Raw genomic sequence first — 26,080 nt, forward strand, 5'->3', positions numbered from 1 at the left:
TTTTACCGAATTTGGTGTTTTGATGTGTGTGATGTGATTCACATTAAAAGCCTTGATTTGAAAAGAAAAAAAACTAGTTTCCTTTTTGTTTTATAAAGTTGTATTTTCTACTGTGAAAAGTAGTAAGATAGTATATGTGCATGAATGAGAGAGGCGCAGGAGGAATGGTGAGGCTACTTTGAGAAGAGATACTGTAGCGAGGGTGGACGACTTCAAAAACTTGGGGTCCAAAATCCAGAGGAATGGCGAGGGTGGTAAGGAAGTGAAGAAACTGTTCCAAGCAGCTTGGAAGACCTGGCGGAAGTTGTCTGAACTTGGGGCCCAAAATGCAGAGGAATGGCGAGGGTGGTAAGGAAGTGAAGAAACTGTTCCAAGCAGCTTGGAAGACCTGGCGGAAGGTGTCTGGTGCGTTATGTGACACCAGATTTTCTGTGGTAAGCCCTAATGGAACAAGATGAAAGAAATAGCTGTGAAAAGCACTCGTAAAGCACAGACTTTTGTATATTGCTGTGTATTTTGTTTCCATCGATTATAAATGAAAGTAAGCAACACTAAATCCTGTATAACAAACTTGAGTAGTCATGTATCTTACAAAGTTTAAATAAAACATACCTTCTTGTCTCACACATGCTATACCTCTTCACAATACTTGTACAGTAGTTTGAAACGTCCCCCCCCCTCCCATTTTTTTATTTTTACACATTTTAATCTATTGAGTATTTTACACCAGTAGAAGTGACGAGAGGAAATCGCCAAAGCGGAACCTTTCATTCCTTTACGGTTGATTCACGGAATTATATAAAAGACGGACAAAACATGAACGCTCGTTTCGCCGCACGCCAGGTGAGTAAATAAAACATTAGTTGTGTAGTTTTGAAGATTTCAAAACGTTCATATATTAATAAGTCCTATTTCTGGACGAAACTTCCGCTAGACATCCCTACAGCCTCTTGAACCTAGATCGTCCCAGCCCTAAGCAGAGCAAAGCAAATTTATTTGTGTAGCGCATTTCATGCACGAGGTAACTCAATGTGCTTTAAATTATTAAAGGCATTTGAAAACAAAGTGATAAAACATTTAAAACGGGATAAAAATAATAAAAATGACAATATAAAAAAAACTATTACAACCGCATACAGTGCAAGTAGTATGCTCAAAAAGTGGGTATATTCTAAAAAGCATGAGAAACCTGGATTTAAAAACATTCACACTTGCCTGTAAATTGTCGTTACAGTATTCACAGCTATGTTATATTTCCACAGGTCCTGTGCATGGTGAGGAGTCGTCCCTCAACCGTATTCATTCCACTTCATTCGGGTCGCCAGCTGCAGCGTGCGTCGCTGTGTTCTTCCAGACGCAACCTGCTGCCCGCTGCAGCCCAAAATGACCCAGGATCCCTGCAGAGGCAGACCCACCCGGAGTTGTCGCTGCCATGTCTTCTTGACATGGGCTTCACGCACAGCCAAGCTGAGGAAATCTATGAATCCGTGCGTAAAGCCAGAGGTGGAAGCGCCGCCAAGCATTGTCTGTCAACACTCGCCGTTCTGTTCATGTTGGGCCTCAACCCGTCTAGCGTGCTGAAGTTATTGACTAAATGTCCTGACCTTTACACCGTCACGGAATCGCTCCTGCAGCAGCGTATAAGCAACCTGCGCAAACTGGGTTTTGGCGAAGGTGAGGTAGCCGAGCTCATTTTTTCCTCTTGTGCGCAATGATTGTATTAAAGCAGCGGCGACTCCTTCTAGGCAGTCTCCAGCGGCTGGTGGCGCACTACCCCGCCATCCTCACCGTGCCTGTGAAGACAGTCAAACATGCCACGATGTTCCTCAGGGAGAAGTGTCTGTTTACCGTGCAGCAGGTCACCGACATCCTCAGAGACAGTCCGGCCGTCGTGCACCAAGACCGGGCTCAGCTGGAGTACAAGTTTCAGGTCAGGGTTGCGTCTCCTTTGGAGCTACCACATTTCAAATGCACTGCAGTCATTGAAATAGTTTAGCATTTATAATGGGTTCGATTTGACATTGGAAAAAGGTCATCGCCAAGCAAAAAGTGTCACACAAAGTTCATACTTTGTCTGCTAGCCTTGAAAGCCTTGATTAGAATTAAAATACAGTCGTGGAATAGTAACGTTGTTTTTCCATTTTTCCACAGTACGCCTACTTCCAAATGGGTGTCAAACAGGCAGAGATGGTGAAACACAGGTTGTTCCGGTCCTCGCTGGAAGAGCTGCGCCAGCGGCACGCTTTCTTGGAGCGCCGGGGCTTGTACCAAACCCCCGACAAGAACGGGCAGACCCTCGTCGTCAACCCCAAACTTGACAGAGTCCTCGACGCCGATCTGGACAGCTTCCTGGCGAACGCGGCCGACGCGTCGGCCGAAGAGTATGACGTCTTTCGGAGGCTGCTGGCCAGGGAGTTGCAGGAGGAGGAGCGTCGCTACGGCGACGAGAGCGGGGACGACGATGACGACGACAGTGACGAAGATGAGGACGAGACGGAAGGCAAGGCTAGCTACAGGAACAGGAAAAGGAAGTCATGAGACTTGATTTAGACAATAAGCGTCACACATAAGTATCAGTGCCATACTAAAAAAAAAAAGGGGGCGGTGGCAAAATATCAAGGATAAAGTAAAATTGATTGGAAAAACCTTATTTTGGAGAGAAATGAAAAATGAAATATTACAAAAAAACAACAACAGAATAACTGGTAATGTGTGCGATGTTTCCCTCAGGAACGTGCACAAACATTTCATACTTGCATAAATTTTTTGGGGGGAGTGTCACAAATTCAACAAACATTAGGACTCTTTCCCCCCCCCCCCCCACGCCACCCCCACCAGCAAGCACATACGTATGTTTTTTGTTATTGTGACAGTAAGTTAAAAATGTCTTTGGCAGTTATGATAGGGATATTATTATTTGTGAATTGGAAGAGTCAAAGTAAAGAATTATAAAGCCCTTATTAAATGATGACCATCTTCTGTTTCATGTTAACCTTTCATTTTGTAATTCCATGACTTCCCCCCCACCCGACAAGCGTAGCCCGAATACGGCAACACCGAAAAGTCCTAATTTGGATCAACTCCAATTTCGGCATCACTCCGAATTATACCTCATCTGCTAAAATAAGAAAAATGGTGTGCAGTGGAAAAAATATTTAGTTTCTTACGTTTGTCTTTGTCCTCTCACAATTATGTACATGATTGCAACAAGTTGATTTTAAAGTAGATTTCTTCATTAAAGTGGACGTGTCAAATGTAAGAGTCAATCTTTGACTAAATCTGTCTTTTTAAAGGTATTCAAAGGCCTGTTTTGAACAAATGTATACTAATATTTAATTTTATAGCAAATTCCCTCAACGAGTACAGGTGCCATTGTGAAAGTAATAAGCGTGTTACGACTCAGGTTGGAACAGCTCCACCTTGTTACCATGTGACGGCTAAGTGGCCGCGGCTCGGCCGCGCGTCCGCAATCATCGACGCGAGTCAACAAGGGAGCGCATCAGATAAGCGCAGGCGGCAGGTCGGCAAAACACCCTGGTGATTCGCGCAAGGTTTCAGCCCTAATGGATCGGCCGCGCGCGCGGCGTTCCCCGTCACGGCCGTGAGGTAAGAACAAGGAAACGGCGGTCGCTCGATAATTTGCCGATAAGCACGTTGAAGAAACTATTGATTGTCAATATTTTATCTGAAGCGCTTTATTGTGTTGATTGGATGATTTAGCATTCATCCTACCAGCCAAATGCGAGGATTGCCTTGATAATTTTATGTCAGATGTGCTTTTTATTTGCCTCATAACTGATCTTGTTATGGAATTACAGTTTTAGAATTGATGAATTAGCATGTGTGCTGGATTAATTGAAGACTCTAAATTGCCCATAGATGTGAATGATTGTTTGTCTATATGTGCCCTGCAATTGGCTGGTGACCAATCTTGGGTGTCCCTCGCCTGTCAGTCAGCTGGGATAAGTGCCAGCACGCTCGCAGGCCGAGTGAGGATAAGCGGTACAGGAAGTGGATGGATGGATATTATCGCATTGGAACAAGGTGGAGGAAACCATGAGAAGTTTGAAGTAGCATCAAACATTCATGGAAAGCCCACGAGAACATCCATCCATCCATTTTCTTTGCCGCTTATCCTCACGAGGGTCGCAGGGAGTGCTGGAGCCTATCTCAGCTGTCAATGAGCAGGAGGCGGGGTACACCCTGAACTGGTTGCCAGCCAATCGCAGGGCACATCGAGACAAACAGCCACACTCACAATCACACCTACGGGCAATTTAGAGAGTCCAATTAATGTTGCATGTTTTTTGGGATGTGGGAGGAAACGGAGTGCCCGGAGAAAACCCACGCAGGCCCGGGGAGAACATGAAAACTCCACACAGGCGGGGCTGGGATCGAACCCGGGTCCTCAGAACTGTGAGACACCGTGCCGCCCCCACTCGAACATCTGAACTTTATTTGGGGTGTATGCCGGGCACTTGAAAGGGTCGTAGGTGTGTGCGTTGACTCACATTTGACATGGATTTGAATGCGATTGGTTGATTATGAAACTCACATGAGCAGGTGTGCACACTTTTTCAACGTTATCTCACTTGTTGAAAGATTTTGCAAAATTCAATTGACTGAAAAGTTACTACATATGTATTTTTCAGTTTTTCACATTAAAAATACAATATATCCACTGTATGTCTTTTTCAGTAACTTAAGAGAGGCTGTCACAGAGTACTCGCTCATTACTTTTGACATACAGTAAAGGCTCCGTTTCCGAATGTCCCCGTTTTCAAACAGATCAGTTTTCGAACGAAAATTTCAAGATTTTTTTTTTTTCGCTTCTGCTATCGAACGAAAATCGGTACTCGAATCCTCCCGACAAAACCCGGAAATAACATATTTGCGCGTAGCCGTACCATCTGACCCACGACGGGCTTTGTTGTGAATTCCCACACCGCCGGAAAAAAAAACGGAAATAACATTGCACGCGGCGCAAGCAGTTGACTCACCCGCGACGCGTTTTGTTGCCGTCTATTCGAACGCCCCCCGGAAAAAAAAAATAACAACGGAAATGACATAATGCGCGCGGCGCAACCAGCGCACTTGTGTTATTCTGTATAACGCAGCCTCTGTACACCAACGTGTCCCGCAGGTAGTAAAACTGCTGGTGCTGAAAAACCGAAAGCTCTGCGTAAAACTGTCGACTTCAAGAAAGAATTGATACCCAAATACAAATCTGGTGTGCATGTTTCTGAGTCGCTCCAGATACGACAATGCACTCCCAGCCTAGCGTACTCTACTACCAAAGCATACATTTTAAGCAAAAAATAAATATACTTCTTAAATATTTCATTATATAAAGATATATAGCGATGTATTTCTCCTATGCTGTTTATTATCAGGAAAAGCTATAAAAAAAAAAAGGTCAAATTTTTCAGGCTTGGAACGCATTATTTCTTTTTCCATTCATTGTAATGGGAAACATCGATTCAGTTTTTGAACAATTCACTTTTTGAACCGTTTTCTGGAACGGATTGCAGTCGAGAGCAGAGGCATCACTGTATTTGGAAAATATGCTTTCCATTAACGACGCTGCCGCTGTCTCGCCAGAAAAAGTTCCGACCCGATGGCCGCAGACGCCGTCCTGATTACCAACCTGACCGAGGAGTGGGTGGCGAGCCTGCGCAAGTGGCACCTGGAGCTCTTCTTCATCCCCACCACCGTGGTCACCCTGGCAACCATGCTGGTGAACCCCGTCCTCCTGGCGTGCATCTTGGCGTCGCGCGCCTTGCGCCGTGAGACGCGCTACCTGCTGGTGGCCAACACGCTGGCGGCGGACATGCTGTTCCTCACCCTCAACCTGGCCACCGCCGTTCTCAACGCCGCCGGGGCGGAGCTCCCGTGGTTGGCGTGCGAGCTGGTCACGGCCGTCACCGTCACGGCGTACTGCTGCGCCATCCTCACCGTCACCCTGACGGTCGCGGACACTTACGCCGCCGTGCGCTGGCCGCTGCACTACCGTGAGCTCCTCCCGCCCGCTCGGACCCACAGAATCCTGCTTGGGGTGTGGGCGCTGGCGGCGACGTACCCCTTCACGCTGGTCATTCTGATGGAGGCGGAGAGGGGCAGCCCGCACGACACGGCGGCCGTCTGCCTCGTCCTCATCTCGCTGGGTTTCCTCCAGGCCAAAAACACGGCGGGGGTCAACGTCTACTTCTTCGTGGCCGCGCTCGTCTGCGCCACGCTCATCTTCTACTGCTACATTCGCCTCTACGTGGAAACCAGAACCCAAGGCATCTGGCAGAACCGCTTCTCCAGAGCCCGGGTCACCGTCTTGGCCCACGGGCTTCTGCTCCTCCTCTACTTTTCCCCCGGTTTCGTCTTCACCGCGGAACTCCTCCTGTTTCAGAGCGAAGACGTCAGTCAGGATGTGCGAGTGTGGGTCAGCACGGTCAACATGTGCGTCTTCATGCTGCTTCCCAGGGCCTTCGCTCCTTATCTGTACGGGCTCCGATACCGCGAGATCTCCGACACGTTGCTCCAGCTGCTGCATCGGCGCCGGAGACTCAGCCAGATCACTGTCGCGTGAATCATGATTTCGACAGACCGATTTCATTTGCTCTGCGATTTTGTCGCAAGCGACTGTGTGACATATGTATATACATACATCTGTACCTTTCAGCTACACTCGATAATATGTGTCCTGTAATTCCCGGCCTACAGAGCACACCTCGTTATAAGCCTCACTGAGTACATTTATAAAGGAAATACCATTTGGTACATACGTACGTCGCAGCTGTGTAAAAGCCGCATGTGCCCACGTTGAAACCCAAATTGAAACACGAGATTTTTACAAAGCAAGACGGTGCACGGAGAGTTTAATGGTCGCCTCGCTGTGCTCATGCTAACGCTAGCGCCGCGCTAACAGGGCCGGTTAAAAAAAACATTCTGGGAAGAATCACTGAGATAGGGCAGTAACAGGCTAGCGCAGCGCGAACAGGGCCGGACTGGTAAAAATCACTTCCTCGGCACATATATTCCACCGGTCTCACTCGAGTGCCCCCTTGCGGGCGTGAGAAAGCAATGCACAAATTAGCCGCATCACCGCATAAACTGCAGGGTTGAAAGCGTGTGAAAAAAGTCACAGCTTAGAGGCCGGAAATTATGGAATGAATACACACATATACATATATATGTGTGTGTGTGTATATATACATACACACACACATATACTTATATATGTGTGTATATATATATACACGTACACACACACAGTGATGCCTCGGTTCTCGACCACAATTCGTTTCAGAAAACGGTTCGAGAAGGGATTTGTTCGAAAACTGAATCGATGTTTCTATTACAATGAATGGGAAAAAAATGCGTTCCAAGCATAAAAACAATTTGCCTTTTTAAAGCACTTTTTAAGTTTTTCCTGATAATAAACTGCATTGTAGAAATACATGTATAGTTTAAATACTTTATATAATAAAATAATTTTAGAAATATATTTATTTTTTTGCTTAAAATATATGCTTTAGTCGTAGCGTACGCTAGGCTGGGAGTGCATTTCCGTATCTGTAGCGACTCGGCCCCCATCCTTGTCTTGTAAACTTTTTTTATTAACAAAAGTGCAGAATAACTTTATTAAACAAGCAATTTGCCTTCTTCGGAGCCATGATTGGGGGTTAATACGGTAGCCCTCGATAAGAAGAAAAACAACAGTCACTCGCGGGACACGTCTGTGGACAGAGGCTGCGTTATACAGAATAATAAAAGTGCGCGTCATTTCCGGGTTTCTTTTTCGGGTGGCGTTCGAATTGGCAATTTCAAAACGCGTCCTGGGTGGGTTAACTGCTTGTGCCGCACGCATTATGTTATTTCCGGATTTTTTTCGGCGGGGTGGGAATTCACAACAAAGCGCGTCGTGGGGTAGCTGGTCTGGCCGCACGCAATATGTTATTTTCGAGTTTTGTTGGGGGCGCTCGAGTACCGATTTTCATTCGATAACAGAAGCAAAAAAAAAATAAAATCTTGAAATTTTCATTTGAAAACCGATTTGTCCGAAAACGGTGACGTTCGAGAACCGAGGCTATATTGTGTACTGTATATTAAGATAAAACGGATGGAAATGTAATTTAAAGAAATAATTAATCAGCAGAAGAAAATGAATTTTTTTTTTTTTAGTCACCAAATCATATTTTGATATCTGTCACATTTGACAATGAAGGTTCTTAATTGGACTCAACAGCTGTCCATTTATTCTGCCTTCATTTTATGTTTTCAATACTGATTTTTTTTTTTAACACAATAAGAGTAGATCACTTTTTTTTCATTTTGAATAAATATTGGTGTCTGCCTTTCAAGCACATTTCAGTCGGAATGATGGAATGTTTGCACGTAAACCTGATTGATTACTCGTGAACATTAAAATCTCCAACGAAAGCTTGTATTTGCCTCCATCTTGACAGCAGTGGTGCGTGTATCTCTTTTATTGACGACATTTATTTTGGAGAGAACCCGGAGTGATTGGGATATGAAATGATAACCAAAAGAGCAGCATGAGCTCTAAACATTACAACTAAACATTCACATTGAAGTGATTTTGGATATTTGGGGGAAACAAGCAGTTCAAACGAACAATCTCCTGGGGGTCAGAGAGCATCATATTCACAGGTATGATCAAACATGACCTTTTTCATTGTGCATATTGACACCAACTGGTGTCCCCGAACACGATGCCTCACGCCACAAGACGTGGGAACATGATCTCACCTTGTTATCACCGGATGTGATGTCATTGGTCGTGAGGTCAAAGGTCATCCATCCATCCATCCATCCATCCATCTTTTTGACACTTTCCTAATATTCCTACTTTCTAATGAGGAGCTGTAGCAAGTCGCCCACTGTTTGGAAGCGATGGGCCAACGTCTCCAAGCGAAACGGGGCCTCCGCGGTCATCAGAGTCCACTTTTGACAAATTCCTCACGCGAGGAGAAGAGCAGCTGCGTCTCGGAGGACGAACACTTTACCGCAGCACTTCTGTCACGCTGGCAGCGGCGGGCGGCTTCACGGGATTCGCTCAAGCACGGACATTTGCAATGTTCTCTTGGTGGGCTCGAGGATGAGCGGAAAGGCCCAAAGTGGACGTAATGTGGGCACACTTGGATGGAAAGGAATTTGGTGAAATTACGCTCGACCGCTTACTGTTGTATAGAGCAGGCGTCGTTCGCGGAGGACGTGTGTCACCTTCCATTCTTCTTGTTAAAATCGTGACCAAAATTTCAAATTGTCACACCATAAATCAGGGATGTCAAACTCATTTTGGTCGCGGGCCGCATTGTACTTGCGGTTTCCCTCAAAGGGCCGTTATGGTTGTGAAACGATAAAAATCTTTAACTGCCTCATCGTATTTACACATGGAATTTATTTGTAGTTTTGGAATCAGAAATCAAGGATAAAGTTGTTTTTCCAACTATTGTTGTTTGGTAACACAAAGATGCCTGGAACATCTCAATGTTATCATTTATGACGTGACAATTTGAAATTTTGGTACAGATTTGAATAAAAAAATCATGGAAGTTGATACGCGTGATTTGCCTCCGCGGGCCACATAAAATCACCCAGCGGGCCGGATCTGGCCCCTGGGTCTTGAGTTTGATACCTGTGCCATAAATGATAACGTTGAAATATTACAAGAATTTTAGTGTTACCAAACGTGATCAATGGCTGAAAAACTCATTAATCTTGAGTTCTGATTCAAAATGTCACGTGTAAATATGACGAGGCGATGAATGATTTTTATGGTTTCACTGTCATCATAGGCCTCAGGAAAAAAAAAGAAAATAAAATCCTGGTTTTTGGGCAAATTTATTTCTGTTTTTCGGGCTATTTTCTTGTTTTATCGGGCAAATATTTTTCTTGTTTTTCAGGCTAATATTTTTCCTCTCTGTTTTTCGGACTATTTTTTTCACACATGGAAAAACAGGATTTTTTTTTTTTTTGTTGACAGCTATATGCTTCTGTAAAAACTCACACAATAACACACGTCAACAAAAAAACCCTCCGACTTAAAAAAAATAACACTGCCCGCTCACTCAAAAATCTCTTATTCACATCAAAAACTCAGATTTCCAAAAAAAAACCCTCTCATATGACAAAATGAGACAAAAAGAAATTTTCACACTAGAAAACTCACTCACCAAAAACTCACTCTAAAAGCTTTTTTTTTTTTTAAGAGCGATATTTTCTTTCCACTATACTGGTTTACTAACCTGTTTACTAACAACTTCATTAGTTGTCTTGTAGACATATTTGTCAGGCACACTATTTTACAAACAAGTCAATATTGTGTAGGACATAGAAACCACAATCATGAATTGTTAAACGATTCCCTCTCTTAGAACGTCACTCATCTTAAAATGTCTCCCCCAAGCCGCCACTAGGTGTCAGGCTTTCTTCGGGATGACATTGGCAGTTGAAACCAAAGGAAGCTTTCTAGGCAAGTCGTGTTTCATTTACGTCCGCTTTTTAAATGTTTTTTAATTCCGTCGGATGGCTGACAAAGAGTTCAGACGACGAGATTATTCCCTAATGGGCGGCATCTTCACGGCCGTACACCCTCAATTTGTATTGACGGAGGCGTCGTGAGCGGCTGTAATGAATTCGCGAGACGCAACCATCCTCGCGAGGGCCTTTTATTTAGCTTGAAGGGAGATTCATGTGCCTTTTTTTTTTTTTTTTTTTTACAAACTTTACCAATAAACATTCTTGATGCTAAGGTTGTAAAAGAGGAAAGCTTTTAATTTCAACTCTGAGTGATGACAAGGGACCATTCCGACTGGCGATCCTAGCTACAATTGCCATGTCCCACAGGCTTCCAAAATGGCGACTGAACAGAACATGTTTGAAGTCGATTCTCTATTGTGTATTCCAGATAATATTGCTAATAATATTTTTTTGCCAAATGCTTCAGACTTGCCCAAGAGACTTCGACAGAGGGGTCTTAACTATTTCACGCAAGGATATGTACACGGAATTAAGACTTTGGACGGAGCAGGACGCAATGTCAGAGGTACAGCGAAACGTTGGCGATCGATGCAAAAAAGTTCGACACCTCACAAACTTCATATTGAAATCCGACAGGATAAAATAGCGGAATCGTACTGCACATGTAAAGCAGGGTGAATAATTTTTACTTGGAAAGATCCTGAGTAATATCATTATTGTCTCTATAAGTTAGTTAGGTTTGATTTTCTTCGAGTGCATTTAAACAATGGTGATTAACTCAGTCCGTACTGTAGTCACCAGATGAAAAACGTTCACTTGGCTCGTAATGGAACCCAGTGCGATGTCTTAAAAGTCCGATGTGATACAAATGGGCAAATAGACATTTCTCTTGCATGACATTGCGCATTTACGTATACCTAACGCGACTCTTCGGCATAAAACATGACACACTTGATTCAGCAGGTCAGTGATACGCTAACAAAGTGAAAGTTGTTCTCCTGCAATGTATAAAGCACTGATAATAATTCAAATCAAACTCAGAAAAGATATTTCTCCGTCACTTACCTTCGAATATACAGCCTAGTGTTTGTTTATATTGTCCACATTTAGTTGTACGTGCGGTCTTCCGTGAGCCTTAATCCATTTTAGACACTTCGTCGTCTGTGTTTTAGACTTTGGAAAATGAATCAAGCGGGCCCCTTGTAACCTAGCCGGATATCTTTCATCAGAATTGCACATTCCCTAAGCGCATCTGAGGAACATTTTCTTCGTGACATTAACTTTTCCAAGCGCACGCTACTGACAACCAGCATTGCTTGCGGGACAACACGGCGGCAGGGGCGTGTCAAGGCAGGGCTTAAGACAATGCGGCTATCTGATTGGCTGTTATTGCACAAGTGATTGACACGTCGGAAAGGTCCATTACAAGGGCCTGTGACTGATGATGAATTTGCACTATATTTTAGATAGATACATACTATGGTACTATGTTATCGTGTTTTTTGTTGTTCTTTTTTTTTTTGGGGTGGCAAACATGACAATTCCTCGTTACAGAATCAAAGACTGAAGAGAAAACCACAAGCGTCACGGACTGTCAGCTGCACTAAATTCCCCATTACTTGGTGCATGTGTGACGGCGCGGGGTGTGGGTGGTGGTGGGACGTTTGACAGCATCGGCAGACGCTTCGACAGAGGTGCCGCCGCATACATCTCGACAGAGGGAAAGAAAGCGAGCGAGAGAGCCACCGCGGCGTGCCTGCCACTCTGATGCCAATCGCCGGCGTCAGCCATGTGCTGAGGGGGTGCAGTCAGACGTGGGATGAGGTGACCTACTTAAAAAAAAACAACAACACATGACACTTGGCAACAGGCCCAGATGCCAGTGACCTCCTTTTGGGACTTGTGAGTTCGGGCTTCGGGTGGAAAAACATTGCACATTTGTGACATGCCCCCCCCCCCCCCCCCCAAAAAAAAAATAAATAAATAAAATAAAACAAATCTTCAAAGGAAATCGCAAGCATTACTAATATAACATTTACAGTATTTCCCCAGGTAGTCAACTCGCGGGTTCACCTGTTCACTGATTTGAACAGGAATATGAGTATTGCTTTGGCGCCATCTTGGTAGCGAGGGAGTGTGTGGACATGAGTTGAGGAGTTCCATTTGGACAAACGTTTTGCTTTGCCACCATCTTGGGACCAATGAGCTATCTTGAAATGAATTAGGAGCTTCATTTGGGAAAAGAAAAACAGTAATTTTCCCTTATCTTGGAACTGATGAACTACAGAACGTTGAAGTGAGTTGAACGGCTTCATTTGGCCCAAAGTAGTGCTTTCCTACAATTTGTCAATGAACTTTGTTAAAGTGAGTTGAGGAGTTTCATTAAGGCAGAAGTGCGTGTGTGTGTCTGTATGTGTGTACTTCCACCTCAATAGCATCAATCGGAGCTTTTTGGAAGGAAGACAGGGAGAGCAGGGAAGTGACTCAGCATGTCTCTGATTCATTTGTAATTGGAAGCAATGATTCGAGAACACACACGAGCACACACGCGCACACGCACTTGTTCCTTGTCAGAGATGCGCACAGCTGATTGAGCGAGGTAGATCATTACGATGTGCCGCTTGCCAAAGTGGAAGGAAAGAAGTCCGGGAGTGAATCACGGAGATTTCGATCGAGTCTAATAAAGACAGAACCGACGGGGGCTTCGCTTAAAGATAATAATAATAAAGAGATGGCGGCACGGTGGCTCAGCTGGAAAGCGTTGGCCTCTCAGTTCTGAGGGCCCGGGTTCACTACCGGAATTGCCTGTGTGGTGTTTGCATGTTCTACCCGTGCCTGCGCGGGTTTTCTCCGTGCACTCCGGTTTCCTCCCACATCACAAAAACACACGAGTTTAATTGGACACTCTAAATTGCCCCTAGGTGTGATTGTGAGTGCGACTGTTTTTCTGTCTATATGTGCCCTACGATTGGCTGGCAATCGGTTCACGTTGTCCCCTGCCTCCTCCCTGTTGACAGCAGGGATTGGCTCCAGCACTCCCACAACCCTCGTGAGGATAAGCGACGAAGAAAATGGATGCATAGATAAAGCAGATGTAAAGCATGTAGGCCTGTGGCAAAAAGCAGGTCAACATCTTCCTCCTCCTCATTTGTCTCATACTGATGACATCACGCTTGCCCCTCGTTTGAACCCAGCATGAATCAAGTGCTGTGCTGGTTGGCAGCTGGAGGCTGGCGTTTACTGTTCAAGCGAGGGGTAATTGTGTGTCATCCCTGAGGGAGGTGTCGAGGGGGTCGCGCTGTGACCCGGGCACGTGCATCTCTCAGTACTTTTGAAATCACAAGATCTCATCTCGATACGCCGCCAATGCAGGGAAGCTGCGAGCGCTACAGAAGTGAGGACAAATAGAAATTTGAAGCTTGTGAAGCTGTGATGTTGGAAGTTATTAACTGTAAATATACCGCAAAGTATGACCACCCCCCACAAAAAAAAATCTCATTTACCCTTAAAAATAAAAGGCTTGCCGTTCAAAACCATCTATTTTCTTTTAGTGCTTATCCTCACAAGGGTCACGGGGAGTGCTGGAGCTTATCCCAGCTGTCAACGGGCAGGTGGCGGGTTACTCCCTGAACTGGTCGCCAGCCAGTCGCAAGGCACATGGAGACAAACAGACGCACTCACAATCATACCTAGGGGCAATTTAGAGCATCCAATTAATGTTGCATGTTTTGGGGATGTGGGAGGAAACCGGAGTGCCCGGAGGAACCCACGCAGGCACGGGGAGAACATGCAAACTCCACACAGATGGGGCAGGGATCGAACCTGGGACCTCAGAACTGTGAGGCCAACACTTTACCAGCTGATCCACCGTTCCGCCCGATCAGAATATAAAACATCAATTACAATGTGAATGCATTTTGCGAAACAAATCCCAAATCCTGTTTAGCACTATAGCAGCAAAAGCGCAAGGCCCGCAAGGGAAATGGAAAACGGATGTGATCAGTTTTGAGAGCTCACGTCGACACGCCTGAGTTTTAATTGCTTTTCTTTTTTTTTTTTTTTTTTTTTGCTACCTGTCCTTACCATCAGAGTGCAAAACACGTTTTAGTGGGGGAAAACAGGTTTGCAAGTTGTGTCTAAAAAGGTGAAAAGCGCTTCGAGTGACAAAAGAAGAACTGGAAACTGGTCTGAACGAGGACAATACATTAGGTACAGGTGGGTTTGTGTTTGCGGACCATAAACCAAAACAAACCACGGATATTGATTCGTTCCGATGCATAGCAAAGCCTGAATAGACTTGCTTGAAGCCCTGCTTTTATTTTATCAGCTGCATTTCTGGCCAGTTGGAGGCGCTGTCGCACCTCCGCAACACAGATTGCTCCCCCCTCCCCTCCTCCCCGCGGTCGGATGACTTCACCGTTCCGCCTGGGTTTCCTTTATGATCCCGGGATGTTCCTCCTCTCTCGCCAGACATCACCCGGCGACGGAGGAGAGCGCACGCACTCGCTTCTAAAGTCCGCGCATCACAAAGTCCCCGCAAGCTGCTTGTAAGGGCGAAGGCGGAGGGGGCGCACCCGAGGCACAGCTGGCATCCAACCGCAGGACTTCCAGCCTCCCGACAACAATAACAACAACAACAAGGTCCCCGCCGCGACGGGATTTCAAGGCTGCAAAGAGGACGACTTGGAATCGACTTGTAGCCCCCAGCCAACATGTCCGAGGTGTTGCCGTACAACGAGGGCAAAATGAGCGGCTACGGGGCGGACAGCGAGGTCAGCCAGATGTCCTTCAGCTGCGGGCTGCAGGACACGAGCGCCTTCTTCGCCGGCTCGCAGGCCAAGAGACCCCCGAAGCTCGGACAGATCGGCAGAGCCAAGCGAGGTAAACCCGCGGCGAGAAGCCAAAAGCAAAAGTCCAATTAAAAGCGTTATGCTGGTTATGCTTTAGTTTTGGACGCAAACGTCGTGATGGATTCGGGGGCCAGCAAGACTCCTTCATCATGTCTCACTGTACTGTTTCGACTGTTTGTCATTTATCTCGTGATACATTCAGGGACCGGGAGTGTCATCACTTGACTCTTTGTCACATGGGTTACATGCGATCTCGTTACGCGTTCAATGACACGGAAGACTTTTTTTTTTTTTTTAAGAGGCCGCTTAATCGTTTTGTTTGTTATGCGGTTTTACGTGCGATTTCCTGATGCATTCATTGTCGATGTGGCCACATGAACGTTTGATTGTTTGTCAGGCTGTTTAAACTTTTGATGTCTTCAGAGTACATGATCACGTTTTTGTTTTGGTTTTTTTTTTATTGTGGCCACGTTATTGTTTAACATAGTGTTTACACACAATGTTATGATGCTTTATGATTTTATTTTAGAGGGGGGGGCACGTGTTTATTATACTGCTCGTGATACATTCAGGGCCAACTGGCATTTTTTTTATGTGGCGAATCAATAGTTTGTGATCATTTCGTGACACATTTCCACTTGACTGTTTGTTTTTTTGTCTCCGTGGTATTATTTCCATCTGTGATGCATTCAGGGACCAGGCGACTGCCCTTTCAATGTTCGTCCCACTATTTACGTCGCAGTTAACATTAAACCTCAACCGGAGGAGCCGTTGCAGTTGTTTTTAGCCCACACTAGTGCACATATTCCATCTGCAATTTGCTTCAAACGTCTTGTAATCGAGATAAAAAATAAAATGCTGTTTTTGTTTTTTGTCCCCCCGCCCGCTCCGCAGTGGTGATCGAGGACGACCGAATAGATGAGGTCCTGAAGGGGATGACTGACAAGTCGTCGCCCGGCGTTTAAAGCCCCCCTCCCCCTCTGAGCGATGCCTTGCAGACTCTTTTCATTTTGATCACCGATTTGAAGCACTTGTCGGCTGTGCATGTTGGAGGATTGCGGTGGGTGGAGGAGGAGAAGAGGAAGATGAAGAAGAAGAAGACGGTGACGCACCAAGTGAGGATGAAGATGGAATGAAACGCGGTGGAAGAAGAGCAGGATGGAAGAGGTGGAGTGGAAAGATATATCGCTGGCAATCCTCCAAAACCGAGTCCCGCTTTTTGTTTTCTTTTTCAAAGAGAAGAAAAATCCACAGACGCCGACTTTATTCGGAAAGGTGCCGCCTGAACTTGTCATTCAAAAAAACGCCACCGCCATGACCCCCTCCCCTCCAGACGCACCGCAAAAACAAGCGTCGGGATGAAGCTTGACGTTGTACAGTAGGCTCAGCTTTCTGCCCCCCCCCCCCCCTTTCTTGTAGATGGTGCATTCAGGGGAGCTGTCCTTTCAGCACCGCTCCAAATGGATTCCTGTTGCTGCTTTGGTATGCCCCCTCCCCCACAACAGACTAACCAAACCCTCAAGTCTACTTGTAACTAAAGGATAGCAGATTGTATGTAAAAACATATATCCGAGGATGGTGCAATGTTCATATTTTCCGTAGTGGAGCGCCGTTTCTTCTTCTTTCTCCGACGGTTGAAGTCGCGGGTTGCTGTAGCCGCACCTGCGCGCATCTTTTTACACGGAACAAAAATATCAAGGCAACACTTTTGTTTTCGCTCCTGCTCGTCACGTACTGAACTCTAAAAGATGTACACAAATATTCGCAAATATTGCTCAGAAATCTCTCCAAAATCTTCTCTTTTGTTTCGAGAATCCTTCCGGAACGACGACTGCACAGGTGTGCCTTACAGTATCCTACACGGTTTCCGCAAGAAAAGGTCGCTTGAAATTGTGCAGTTGAAAATTTATTGGCTTGGATTATTTTGGCAAAAGTGCTCGCAAACAGATTTTGACAATATTTGAGACAAACGGGCTTTTTTGTGTGTGTGTCAATGGATAAAAGTAGTCTCCAATTTTGAAAAATGGGAGGAAAATCACACACACTCCAACCCTCACCCTGGCACGCAATTGTTTTGTTTGTATTTTTGTTCAGTGTATTTATCGTTGTTTGCTTTTAATTAACAAACACAGGCCAAAATTGTGGCGATTCAAGTAATTCAACTAAAATAGACAAAAGACTGATTTTAAACGGCGGTACCTTGACTTTGGATTTTTTTTCTTCACACTACGAGCTGTTGCTTGATGGATTTTCTTTTCATTTATTATAATTATTATTTTGTTTGTCTTGTGTTACGGGCCAACAATCTGACTCATGCATGAGTTTCTGGCTCTAATTTCGTAAAAACTCTTTCAAGGAGACTGTTTGAATACAACCCGATGCCCCTGAAAAGTACCTGGCCATTTGTCCATGGGCCGAGTCATTGAGGAACAAGTTCGACTCTCAGCCGAAAACAAATATAGATGTGTGAGGTTATACTTAACTTTAAATACATTTTATAAATGCAAATATATACAACTTTTTTTCCCCCTGCCAGGTAGTGTGATGCCCTCGCATGTGGGCAAGGAGGGCCACGGCCGCAGATGCACATTCGGCAATTTAATTCAACGGGAGAGTCGAACACAAAAATGCAAAATGAGTGCGCTCGCAAGGCCACGAGGCCACGCCTCTTAAAGGGACATGCCACAAATAATTCATTAGACGACAATTTTTTTCCTTTACATTCTGCTTTTTTTTAAAATAAAATATAGTGATCTCTTTCTTCATAATAAACAAAATGGCAGTGTTTTCAGCGGACTGGAATCAACAAATAATTTTTTCAATCCATTTAAATAAAAACTGACTTGATAAAAAAATTAATTTATGAAATCTATATATTTTTTAAAATATTAATTTCCCATCCTTAACACATTAAAACATCAGACAAAGGTGGCATTCTCCCCAAAAACCAACAATGCAAAGTTTTCATTATATATATATATATATTTCTATATGTTTTTAAAATTCATCATCTGATTTATCCGCACGCAAAATTTTACCAAATATTTTGCCAAATATCGGAATCACCACTCGTCTCAAAAATTCCGTATCGGCCTGGCCCTCATCTTGAGTTGCGAGCACCGTCAAGGATTGAATTTAACTTGTAAGTCAAGGTACAGTTGTATTTTGGATATTTTCATTTTGCAGTTAGCGAGTTGTTTTACGTCATGCATGAATTCTCACTCCGGTGCCACCACGCTTAAACCCCCCCAATACCCCCCCCCGCCCCCAAATGCCTCCAACCCCCGGCACGCTTGTTTTTAAACAAAAAGGTCATATTTGTATTTTTATATCTAAATATTTGTTATTTAAATGATATGCTCGTCTATGGTCTTACAGTTCATCAACACCAACAAGTTAAAAAAAAAAAAAAGTTTGTATCCGGGAGACGACGAACGGCGGACGAGACGACGTTCATTTTTTGCTCTCGTTCGATTATCAGCGCTCGGAGGGTTTTTCAAGACTAACTGAATGTGTCTGGGTTTTCTTTTTGCACACATCGATGTTCAACTATTAGTAACTAATCGTATACTGTGACTTGAGCTTCGTTGATGAATTTGTTAGAAAACGGCAGTTTTAGAGTATATTGCACTGTTTACGAGTACGATCAAATAACATTATTTGGTCCATTTTGAACATTGGGGTTTATTTTTGTGATTTTTTTTTTCTTTCTTTTTTTTTAAGTTGGCTTATTTTGTACCATCATTTTAAAGAAACTGGATATGGTTTGTTGTGCATGAAACCTCAATATTTTCAATAATGGAACATAATTTTATGAAACAAACAAAAATATATAAAAAACAAAAAAAAATAAAAAATGTCATGACATTCTAAGAATGAGTCATTGTATATTATGATGCCATTTTCACTGTATTTGGTGAACTAATAAATGGTGAAAGAAAATGGAAATGTGATTGTCTCTTTCCCCCACAAATCGAATGATTTTTTTTATTAATTAAAAAAAAAGGTAAGTTGGTGCACTTATAAATTAAAGTACCACTGTTTGGCCGTGAGTACAGTATTATTGTATGTTTCCTGTGTTGTGTAACAAAATACCAATTTAAAGGTTTATAATAGCATCAACGCTAATTTCTGTTAGCCTGCTGATGGCATTCCACATTGGATGTTTGCAAGTAGACATTGCTTGGATCACACGTGTCAAACTCAAGGCCCGAGGGGCCAGATCGGGCCCGCCGCATGACTTTAATGTGGCTTGCGGAGGCAAATCATGTGTATCAACTTTCCATGATTTTTGTTAAAATCTGTACCAAAATTTCAAATTGTCATTATCATAAATGATAACGAGATATCGCAAGCATTTTTGTGATATCAAACAACAATAGTTGAAAAACTCATTACCCTTGATTTCTGATTCCAAAACTAGTTCATAAATTTTGTGTGTAAATATGATAAGGCGGTTAAAGATTCTTATGGTTTCACAGTCGTAACGGCCCTCTGAGGAAAACCATAAGTGCAATGTGGCCCGCGACAAAAATTAGTTTGACACCCACGCCGCAAATTGTGAAAATCTGTGGATGACTCAAGTTCATTATAATTGCATGGAAGAAAAAAAAAAAAACACTTTACCCCCGCCGATAAAAAGCTTGAATAGGGGTGAATAAACCTCCAATGTGTTCTGGGGGTTGGTCTCCCCCCCCCAACTCAAAAAAGGAAAAAAAAATAATTAAAATAAGATTTTAAAGAAAAGTGAGAAAACGAAAAAGCACAACACAAAAAAAAAAAAAATAAAAATCAGCAAGCAGGTGAATCTGTGAGTCCTTATGCCAAATTACAATGTGGGGAGTCCACTGTATATGGTTTCACAGATTTTTACCTGTGAGTCTGGAATGTATCCCCGTGATAAAAAAAAAAAAAAAAAAATCAATGACCCATCAACAAAGCACAACCTCCACTATAAATGTTAAAATGTCACCGTCGCTCACGTTGTCATGTAGTATCTTAATACGCACGAAGATTTTCTCACTTCTTGGCTGGAAATGAGCGCGCGCTTTGATCCAATTCCACTTTTACCCCCCCGTCGGCCGAGCGGGCTTCCATTAATATCCCCCCACCCCACCCCCCGGTTACATAAGCGTGCCATACCGTATATTATGCCATTACGCAGCCCCAGGAGAGACGGGCAGATATGAAGCAATGTTTGATTCGGTCCCCGTTGGATCTAATGACTTCCCATAATAGTGGTCCCCCCACCACCCCAAAAGATCCCACAAGGCATGCGAGAACATTTGTAGACCTCCAGGGCTTCCTTCAGGGGTACTTGTGGCCATATCTCATGTGGATTTGGTCAATCTTGCAGATCAATGACATCAAGTGGAATTGTGCAAAAGTCCATAATTACATTTGTTGTTTAACCAAATCAGAAAAATAACAAAAAGACATTCTTGATATTAAAGTGTGATGAAATTAATGGGATGTTACCTTTAAGCAATAGCAGAACTCTGGCAGTATTATTATAGGTTTATAAATGGTTTGAAAATTAGGTTTGATAAAAATGCCACGATCAATAAAACGGAGAAGGGCGTACAATTCCTAAACATATTAGAACTGGTAGCTTATTTGTTGTTGTACCAGAGAAATATATTTATGGATAAAAGTCCAATGATGTTAATCAAGTAGCCATTGCACTCATATAAAATACAATAAATAGCTAATATGAATCCAGTGTACTATAAGTGACTGCTGATAAGGTCAATGAACCATCAAGTTTACTTGTGCACAATTTTCCCAGGCGTGGGAGGAGTTCGGTGAGGCCATGGAGAACGACTTCAGGACGGCTTTGAGGAAATTCTGGTCCGCCGTCCGGCGTCTCAGGAGGGGGAAGCAGTGCACCGTCAACCCTGTGTATAGTGGGAACGGGGCGCTGCTGACCTCAACTCGGGATGTTGAACTGTTATGGACAGAATTTCTAGGCACAGCCGAGGCGTAGAGGGTGGCCTCAGCATCGCATTTCTGCTCTTTGCAGATGATGTGGTTCTGTTGGCTTCATCAAGCCGCGATCTCCAGTTCTCACTGGAGCGATTCGCAGCAGAGCGTAAAGCGGCTGGGATGAGAATCAGCACCTCCAAATCCGAGACGATGGTCCTCAGTCGGAAAAGCGTGGCGTGCCCTCTCCAGGTCGGGGGATGAGATCCTGCCCCAAGTGGAGGAGTTCAAGTATATTGGGGTCTTGTTCACGAGTGAAGGTAGAAAGGAGCGGGAGATCGACAGACGGATCGGTGCAGCGTCTGCAGCGATGCGAACTTTGTATCGGTCAGTTGTGGTAAAGAGGGTTGAAAGGCAAAGCTCTCAATTTACCAGTCGATCTACGTTCCTACCCTCACCTATGGGCACGAGCTGTGGGCCATGACCGAAAGAACAAGATCTCGGATGCAAGCGGCCGACATGAGTTTCCTCCGCAGGGTGTCCGGTCTCTCCCTAAGAGATAGGGTGAGAAGCTCGGTCATCCGGGACGGGCTCAGTGTCGAGTCGCCGCTCCTCCGCATTGAGAGGAGCCAGATGAGGTGGCTGGGGCATCTGATTCAGATGCCTCCCGGACACCTCCCCGGTGAGGTGTTCCGGGCACGTCCCACCAGAAAGAGACCTCGAGGACAACCCAGGACATACTGGAGAGACTATGTCTCTCGGCTGGCTTGGGGAGGACTCGGAATCCCTCTGGAAGAGCTGGACGAAGTGGCTGGGGAAAGGGAAGTCTGTATCACTGCTGAAGCCACCCCGTGACCTGACCCGGAAAAGCGGTAGATAATGGATGGATGGATGGATTCTTTGATTTAAAGCAATTAACGTTGTTTGAGTCTTAATTAAAAGCTAAAATTACATCAAAATGCAAAATCTATCACAATTGTTTCAAACGCTTGCTCCTCCTTTCCTATGCAATGAAAATATCCTGGTGCAAAAGAGATGAAAGCATTTTTTTTTTTTTTTTTTTAAATCAAAGTTTTCAACCTTTTTCGCACTTTTCCACACTGAATGCGCATAACCGACAGGCATTGTTGCCAGAACCTTCTGATGGCGAGTTAAACGGGGGATAAAAACACAGTCAATCAAAAACTAATCCGCAGTTTGCACACTTGAGCAGTGGCCCGGACAAAAAAAGCAAACAAAAAAAACCAAAAAACCCTAACTTGGAAAATTGTCAGTCTTTAGGGATGACTTCACAATGTGACCGCTTACGAATGACGGGCAAAACTAAAAATAAAGAGTAACTGAAACCGTTTGGCGGTACTTCACACAGAGGAGACTGTAAAAGTAAACAATGCACTTGGAGTTTGTACTCAGCCCTGACTCAGTTTCAACGAGACATGACGGGGGGGCAACAAAAAAAAAACTTTGCGGTCTCGCATGTGATGCTTTCTTTTGACTTGGTGAGTGCTAACAACGCACACACACATATGCACACACTGGAGGCACTCAGGCCAATCAATACAGAGAGGGGGGGGGGGGGGCAGGATAGCGAGAAGAAGAGCCATGGAGTGAGCAAGGCATCAAGCTTGCGGTAGATTAGTGGTGTTGCCGCCCTTGGCCCGCAGAGCATGAAGGACAATTGGCAAGGTAGGGGAAAAGGGGCGGGTAGGTGCGGGGGGGGGGGAGAGGTCATAGACTTAAAAGGACACCGCAACCTCTTTTTGGGCCAAATAAACGATGGACTGATACGGGAAAATAAATCTAAACTAATTGTTAAAGTACAGTTCACGGTTCCGCTGAATGGAATTGTGGGTAGTGGGAAGCCCTGCGCTTACGCCATCTTGGGGTAATGTTTACATATTGAATCACCAGGAACTTATTGGCTCATATTGTCTTTTAAATGCAGCTTTATTTTACTCATAGTTTTTAACTCTTTAATTTCTTCTTCTGTTTCAGCATTTGGACTCTACCAGTTTTTCTAGCTTACTTTTTTTTTAAATATCATTGAATCATGACTGAGTCGTGTCAAAGTAGGGAGGCACCTGATTTTCAAAATAAAAGTTCTTTCACTCATGAGCAAAAAAATTTACACACCCCGGTTCAAATCCTAAATGTTTGCAATTAAAAAAATGAGACCAAGATAAATAATTTAACAACATTTTCCACCATTAAAGTTGCCTATATTCAGTATAACCCAAAAATTGCGATTCAAACAGGGCTGTGTACTTTTTATCCATCCATCCATCCATCCATTTTCTTTTGCCGCTTATCCTCACGAGGGTCGCGGAGCGTGCTGGAGCCTATCCCAGCTGTCTTCGGGCAGGAGGCGGGGCATACCCTGAACTGGTTGCCAGCCAATCGCAGGGCACATAGAGACAAACACCCGCACTCACAAATCACACCTAGGGGCAATTTAGATTGTCCAATTAATGTTGCATGTTTTTTGAGATGTGGGAGGAAACTGGAGTGCCTGCAGGAAATACACGCAGGCACAGGGAGAACATGCAAACTCCACACAGGCGGGTCCGGGATCAAACCTGGGACCTCAGAACTGTGAGGCCAACGCTTTACAGCGGAACTACCGTTCCACCTGCCTATAATCAGTACAACTCAATTGAAAAACCCCATTAAAAAAAACTTGCGATTCAAACAGGGCTGTGTACTTTTTATAGGGTAAGAGTCTCTCTGTGCGGGTCCGGTGCCAAATGGTCCACAGCCCTGTACTGCTTTTTAAAGGAAAGAAGTTCTGGTGCACGAGGCCCACTGGGTGCTTACATAATGCCAGTCCAGTCAAGTTAAACGCGTCTTACGGGGCCCCTCTGCCATTGTGCATCATTCAGCCCAGCAGAGGCATCGGCCCACCGAGGCCAAGTTGTGGTACTGTACATATAAACGCATCAGTCGAGGAAACCTAGATGAGGGGCTACAAGCGGGAGCAACGTGAGAGCACAAATGCAGAATAAATCCAAATTGCATTGTTGCTCACTCTGCGGCCGCATGAAGCCCCCTCCCGGACCAACTTATATAAGGCCGTCCCTGCTGGACGTCCTGCCCGGCATAATGGAAGTCAAGCTGATTTTTAACCTTCCGGGGCTTTGTTCCCATTTGTCACCATGGAAACCAGACAGGCGCCAAACTCTCCGTGGTGGAGCTCTTTGCCGGGAAATTATTGAACTTGTCGGGGTGCAAATGCTCGTCCCAGGGGCATTCCCCTAAAAATGCAAAGTTTTTGTATCCTTGACAACTAGCGCTTCCAAAAAGTGCACTTTAGAGTTCAGTAGCGCAATGGGCACAAATAGGCGGCGGCGGGGGTTGAGTGGGGGGGGGGGGGGTGTAGGCATGTTGACAGCACGGCCCGACTCGCTCCCCCAGGGGTTTCAAACACATTTTTATCGCAACCAACGTTGTTGTCACATTTTCCCTCAAACAGCACAGAAATGTTTCATCATCTCATCATATTATTGATGGATAAACAGTTTTGAAATCAGAAGGATAATATTTTGTTCAACTATTCCTTAAATTACTGTAAAAAAAAAAGGGGGGGGGGTTAGCAACACAAAAGAATGTTTTCAATATCTCAGTGTTATCATTTATGAAATATGGCCATTTTAAATGATCATGGAAGTGAAAAAACGTGATTTGATGGATAGATACTGCACCATACGATACAAAAATACCATAATTTGCAGCATTGATTTATGGCCCGCCTTTACATGTGTACTGAAATAAAATTCACGATCAATTGTCAGGAAAACCTGAGCATATGGAAGAAAACAGCAAATTAGTAAAAGGATAGCATAGCATTTTTCATACCCCGTGCAAATTAAAGCAAGTGTTAAAAGTGGAAATGGAAAATATTTGTCATGTAAAGCAAAGCAAAGCAGTATTTGGTCCATCGCGCACTAATAGCTCATCCCAGTATCCCGTCCGACTCGGGAAATGAAGCAACACGCAAATATGATGAGACACGATTTCATAACTGCTGTGCGCAGTCAATACATATTGCGCCGATGCACATTTTCACCCAGCGATTGAAACAAGCGCTCGTATCATCTTGAGAAGTAAGGAGAGCCGCGTGAAAAATCACAGCCGAGTGTTAAAAATAGCATGTAATTACATCTCGGTGGGGAATTAAAAATAAATGATTTCTCCTTTATTAATGTGCAGCCCACCCCAGAGTGGCCCTCCAGTCCCCACACTTCCTGTCTGTCTGTCGGCACCTTGTGTCTAAATTCCGGAGCGACCCTTGAGACTTATCTCTTTACGCGCTCTCAAATGTTCCTCGTGTGTGTGCGTGCCCGTAGGCGAGCATCAGGATGCATGACGGCTGTGTCGACCACAACATTCTTCCGGAGGCAGCAGCGCTTGTCTGCTCGTCGGACATAGAACAGCACACAAGCTCTGACATATTAATAGACTTTTGAAAGGGCCTTTACAACATGGAGGCCAAATCTGCCTGCATGGACACTGACTAGACGCTCTGGTCTCTCCTGCAAATCGTGTAACATTCTCTGTACACGGTTGTGCGACACGACGACAACAGACAATTATAGACTGAGACACAGCTCATGTCGGAATAAGGGCAATCTTATTCCCTTGTATTTTTCCCCCGGGTTGCGCTAAACACTTCAGTATCATTTGAAACGCATCTCACAACTTAAGCAATTTATAAGTAATGTGAATTGGGGGCGGGGGAGAAGACTCTCTCTAACAATCCAAACTAAAGTTATCTTGCACTGCTTATTCTGAATATCATCAAAATAAAGTGTTTT

General features: G+C 44.4%; 3 protein-coding genes across 4 annotated transcripts; all 3 read left to right on the forward strand.

Moving 5' to 3' along the window:
• The first annotated feature begins 751 nt into the window (after positions 1-751).
• Positions 752-3,241, forward strand: mterf4 (mitochondrial transcription termination factor 4). 2 transcript variants are annotated; one of them, XM_061839212.1, is made up of 4 exons: positions 752-843; positions 1,263-1,674; positions 1,746-1,930; positions 2,152-3,241. In XM_061839212.1, the coding sequence occupies exons 1-4, from the start codon at positions 817-819 to the stop codon at positions 2,536-2,538; spliced, it is 1,011 nt and encodes a 336-aa protein (XP_061695196.1). In that variant the 5' UTR covers positions 752-816; the 3' UTR covers positions 2,539-3,241. The 2 variants fall into 2 exon arrangements, with proteins under 2 accessions (XP_061695196.1, XP_061695199.1); XM_061839215.1 differs by lacking the exon at positions 752-843 and adding an exon at positions 905-1,021.
• Positions 3,242-3,493: 252 nt separating this feature from the next.
• On the forward strand, positions 3,494-6,696 carry LOC133511171 (probable G-protein coupled receptor 148). The gene is made up of 2 exons (XM_061839855.1): positions 3,494-3,606; positions 5,602-6,696. Exon 2 carries the CDS (start codon positions 5,618-5,620, stop codon positions 6,578-6,580), a length of 963 nt encoding a protein of 320 aa, XP_061695839.1. The 5' UTR covers positions 3,494-3,606; positions 5,602-5,617; the 3' UTR covers positions 6,581-6,696.
• Positions 6,697-14,578: 7,882 nt separating this feature from the next.
• On the forward strand, positions 14,579-19,185 carry camk2n1a (calcium/calmodulin-dependent protein kinase II inhibitor 1a). The gene is made up of 2 exons (XM_061840343.1): positions 14,579-15,378; positions 16,242-19,185. Exons 1-2 carry the CDS (start codon positions 15,210-15,212, stop codon positions 16,310-16,312), a joined length of 240 nt encoding a protein of 79 aa, XP_061696327.1. The 5' UTR covers positions 14,579-15,209; the 3' UTR covers positions 16,313-19,185.
• Positions 19,186-26,080: the final 6,895 nt, after the last annotated feature.

This window comes from Syngnathoides biaculeatus, chromosome 13 (assembly GCF_019802595.1).
Source record: "Syngnathoides biaculeatus isolate LvHL_M chromosome 13, ASM1980259v1, whole genome shotgun sequence".
Taxonomy (NCBI): Eukaryota; Metazoa; Chordata; class Actinopteri; order Syngnathiformes; family Syngnathidae; genus Syngnathoides; species Syngnathoides biaculeatus.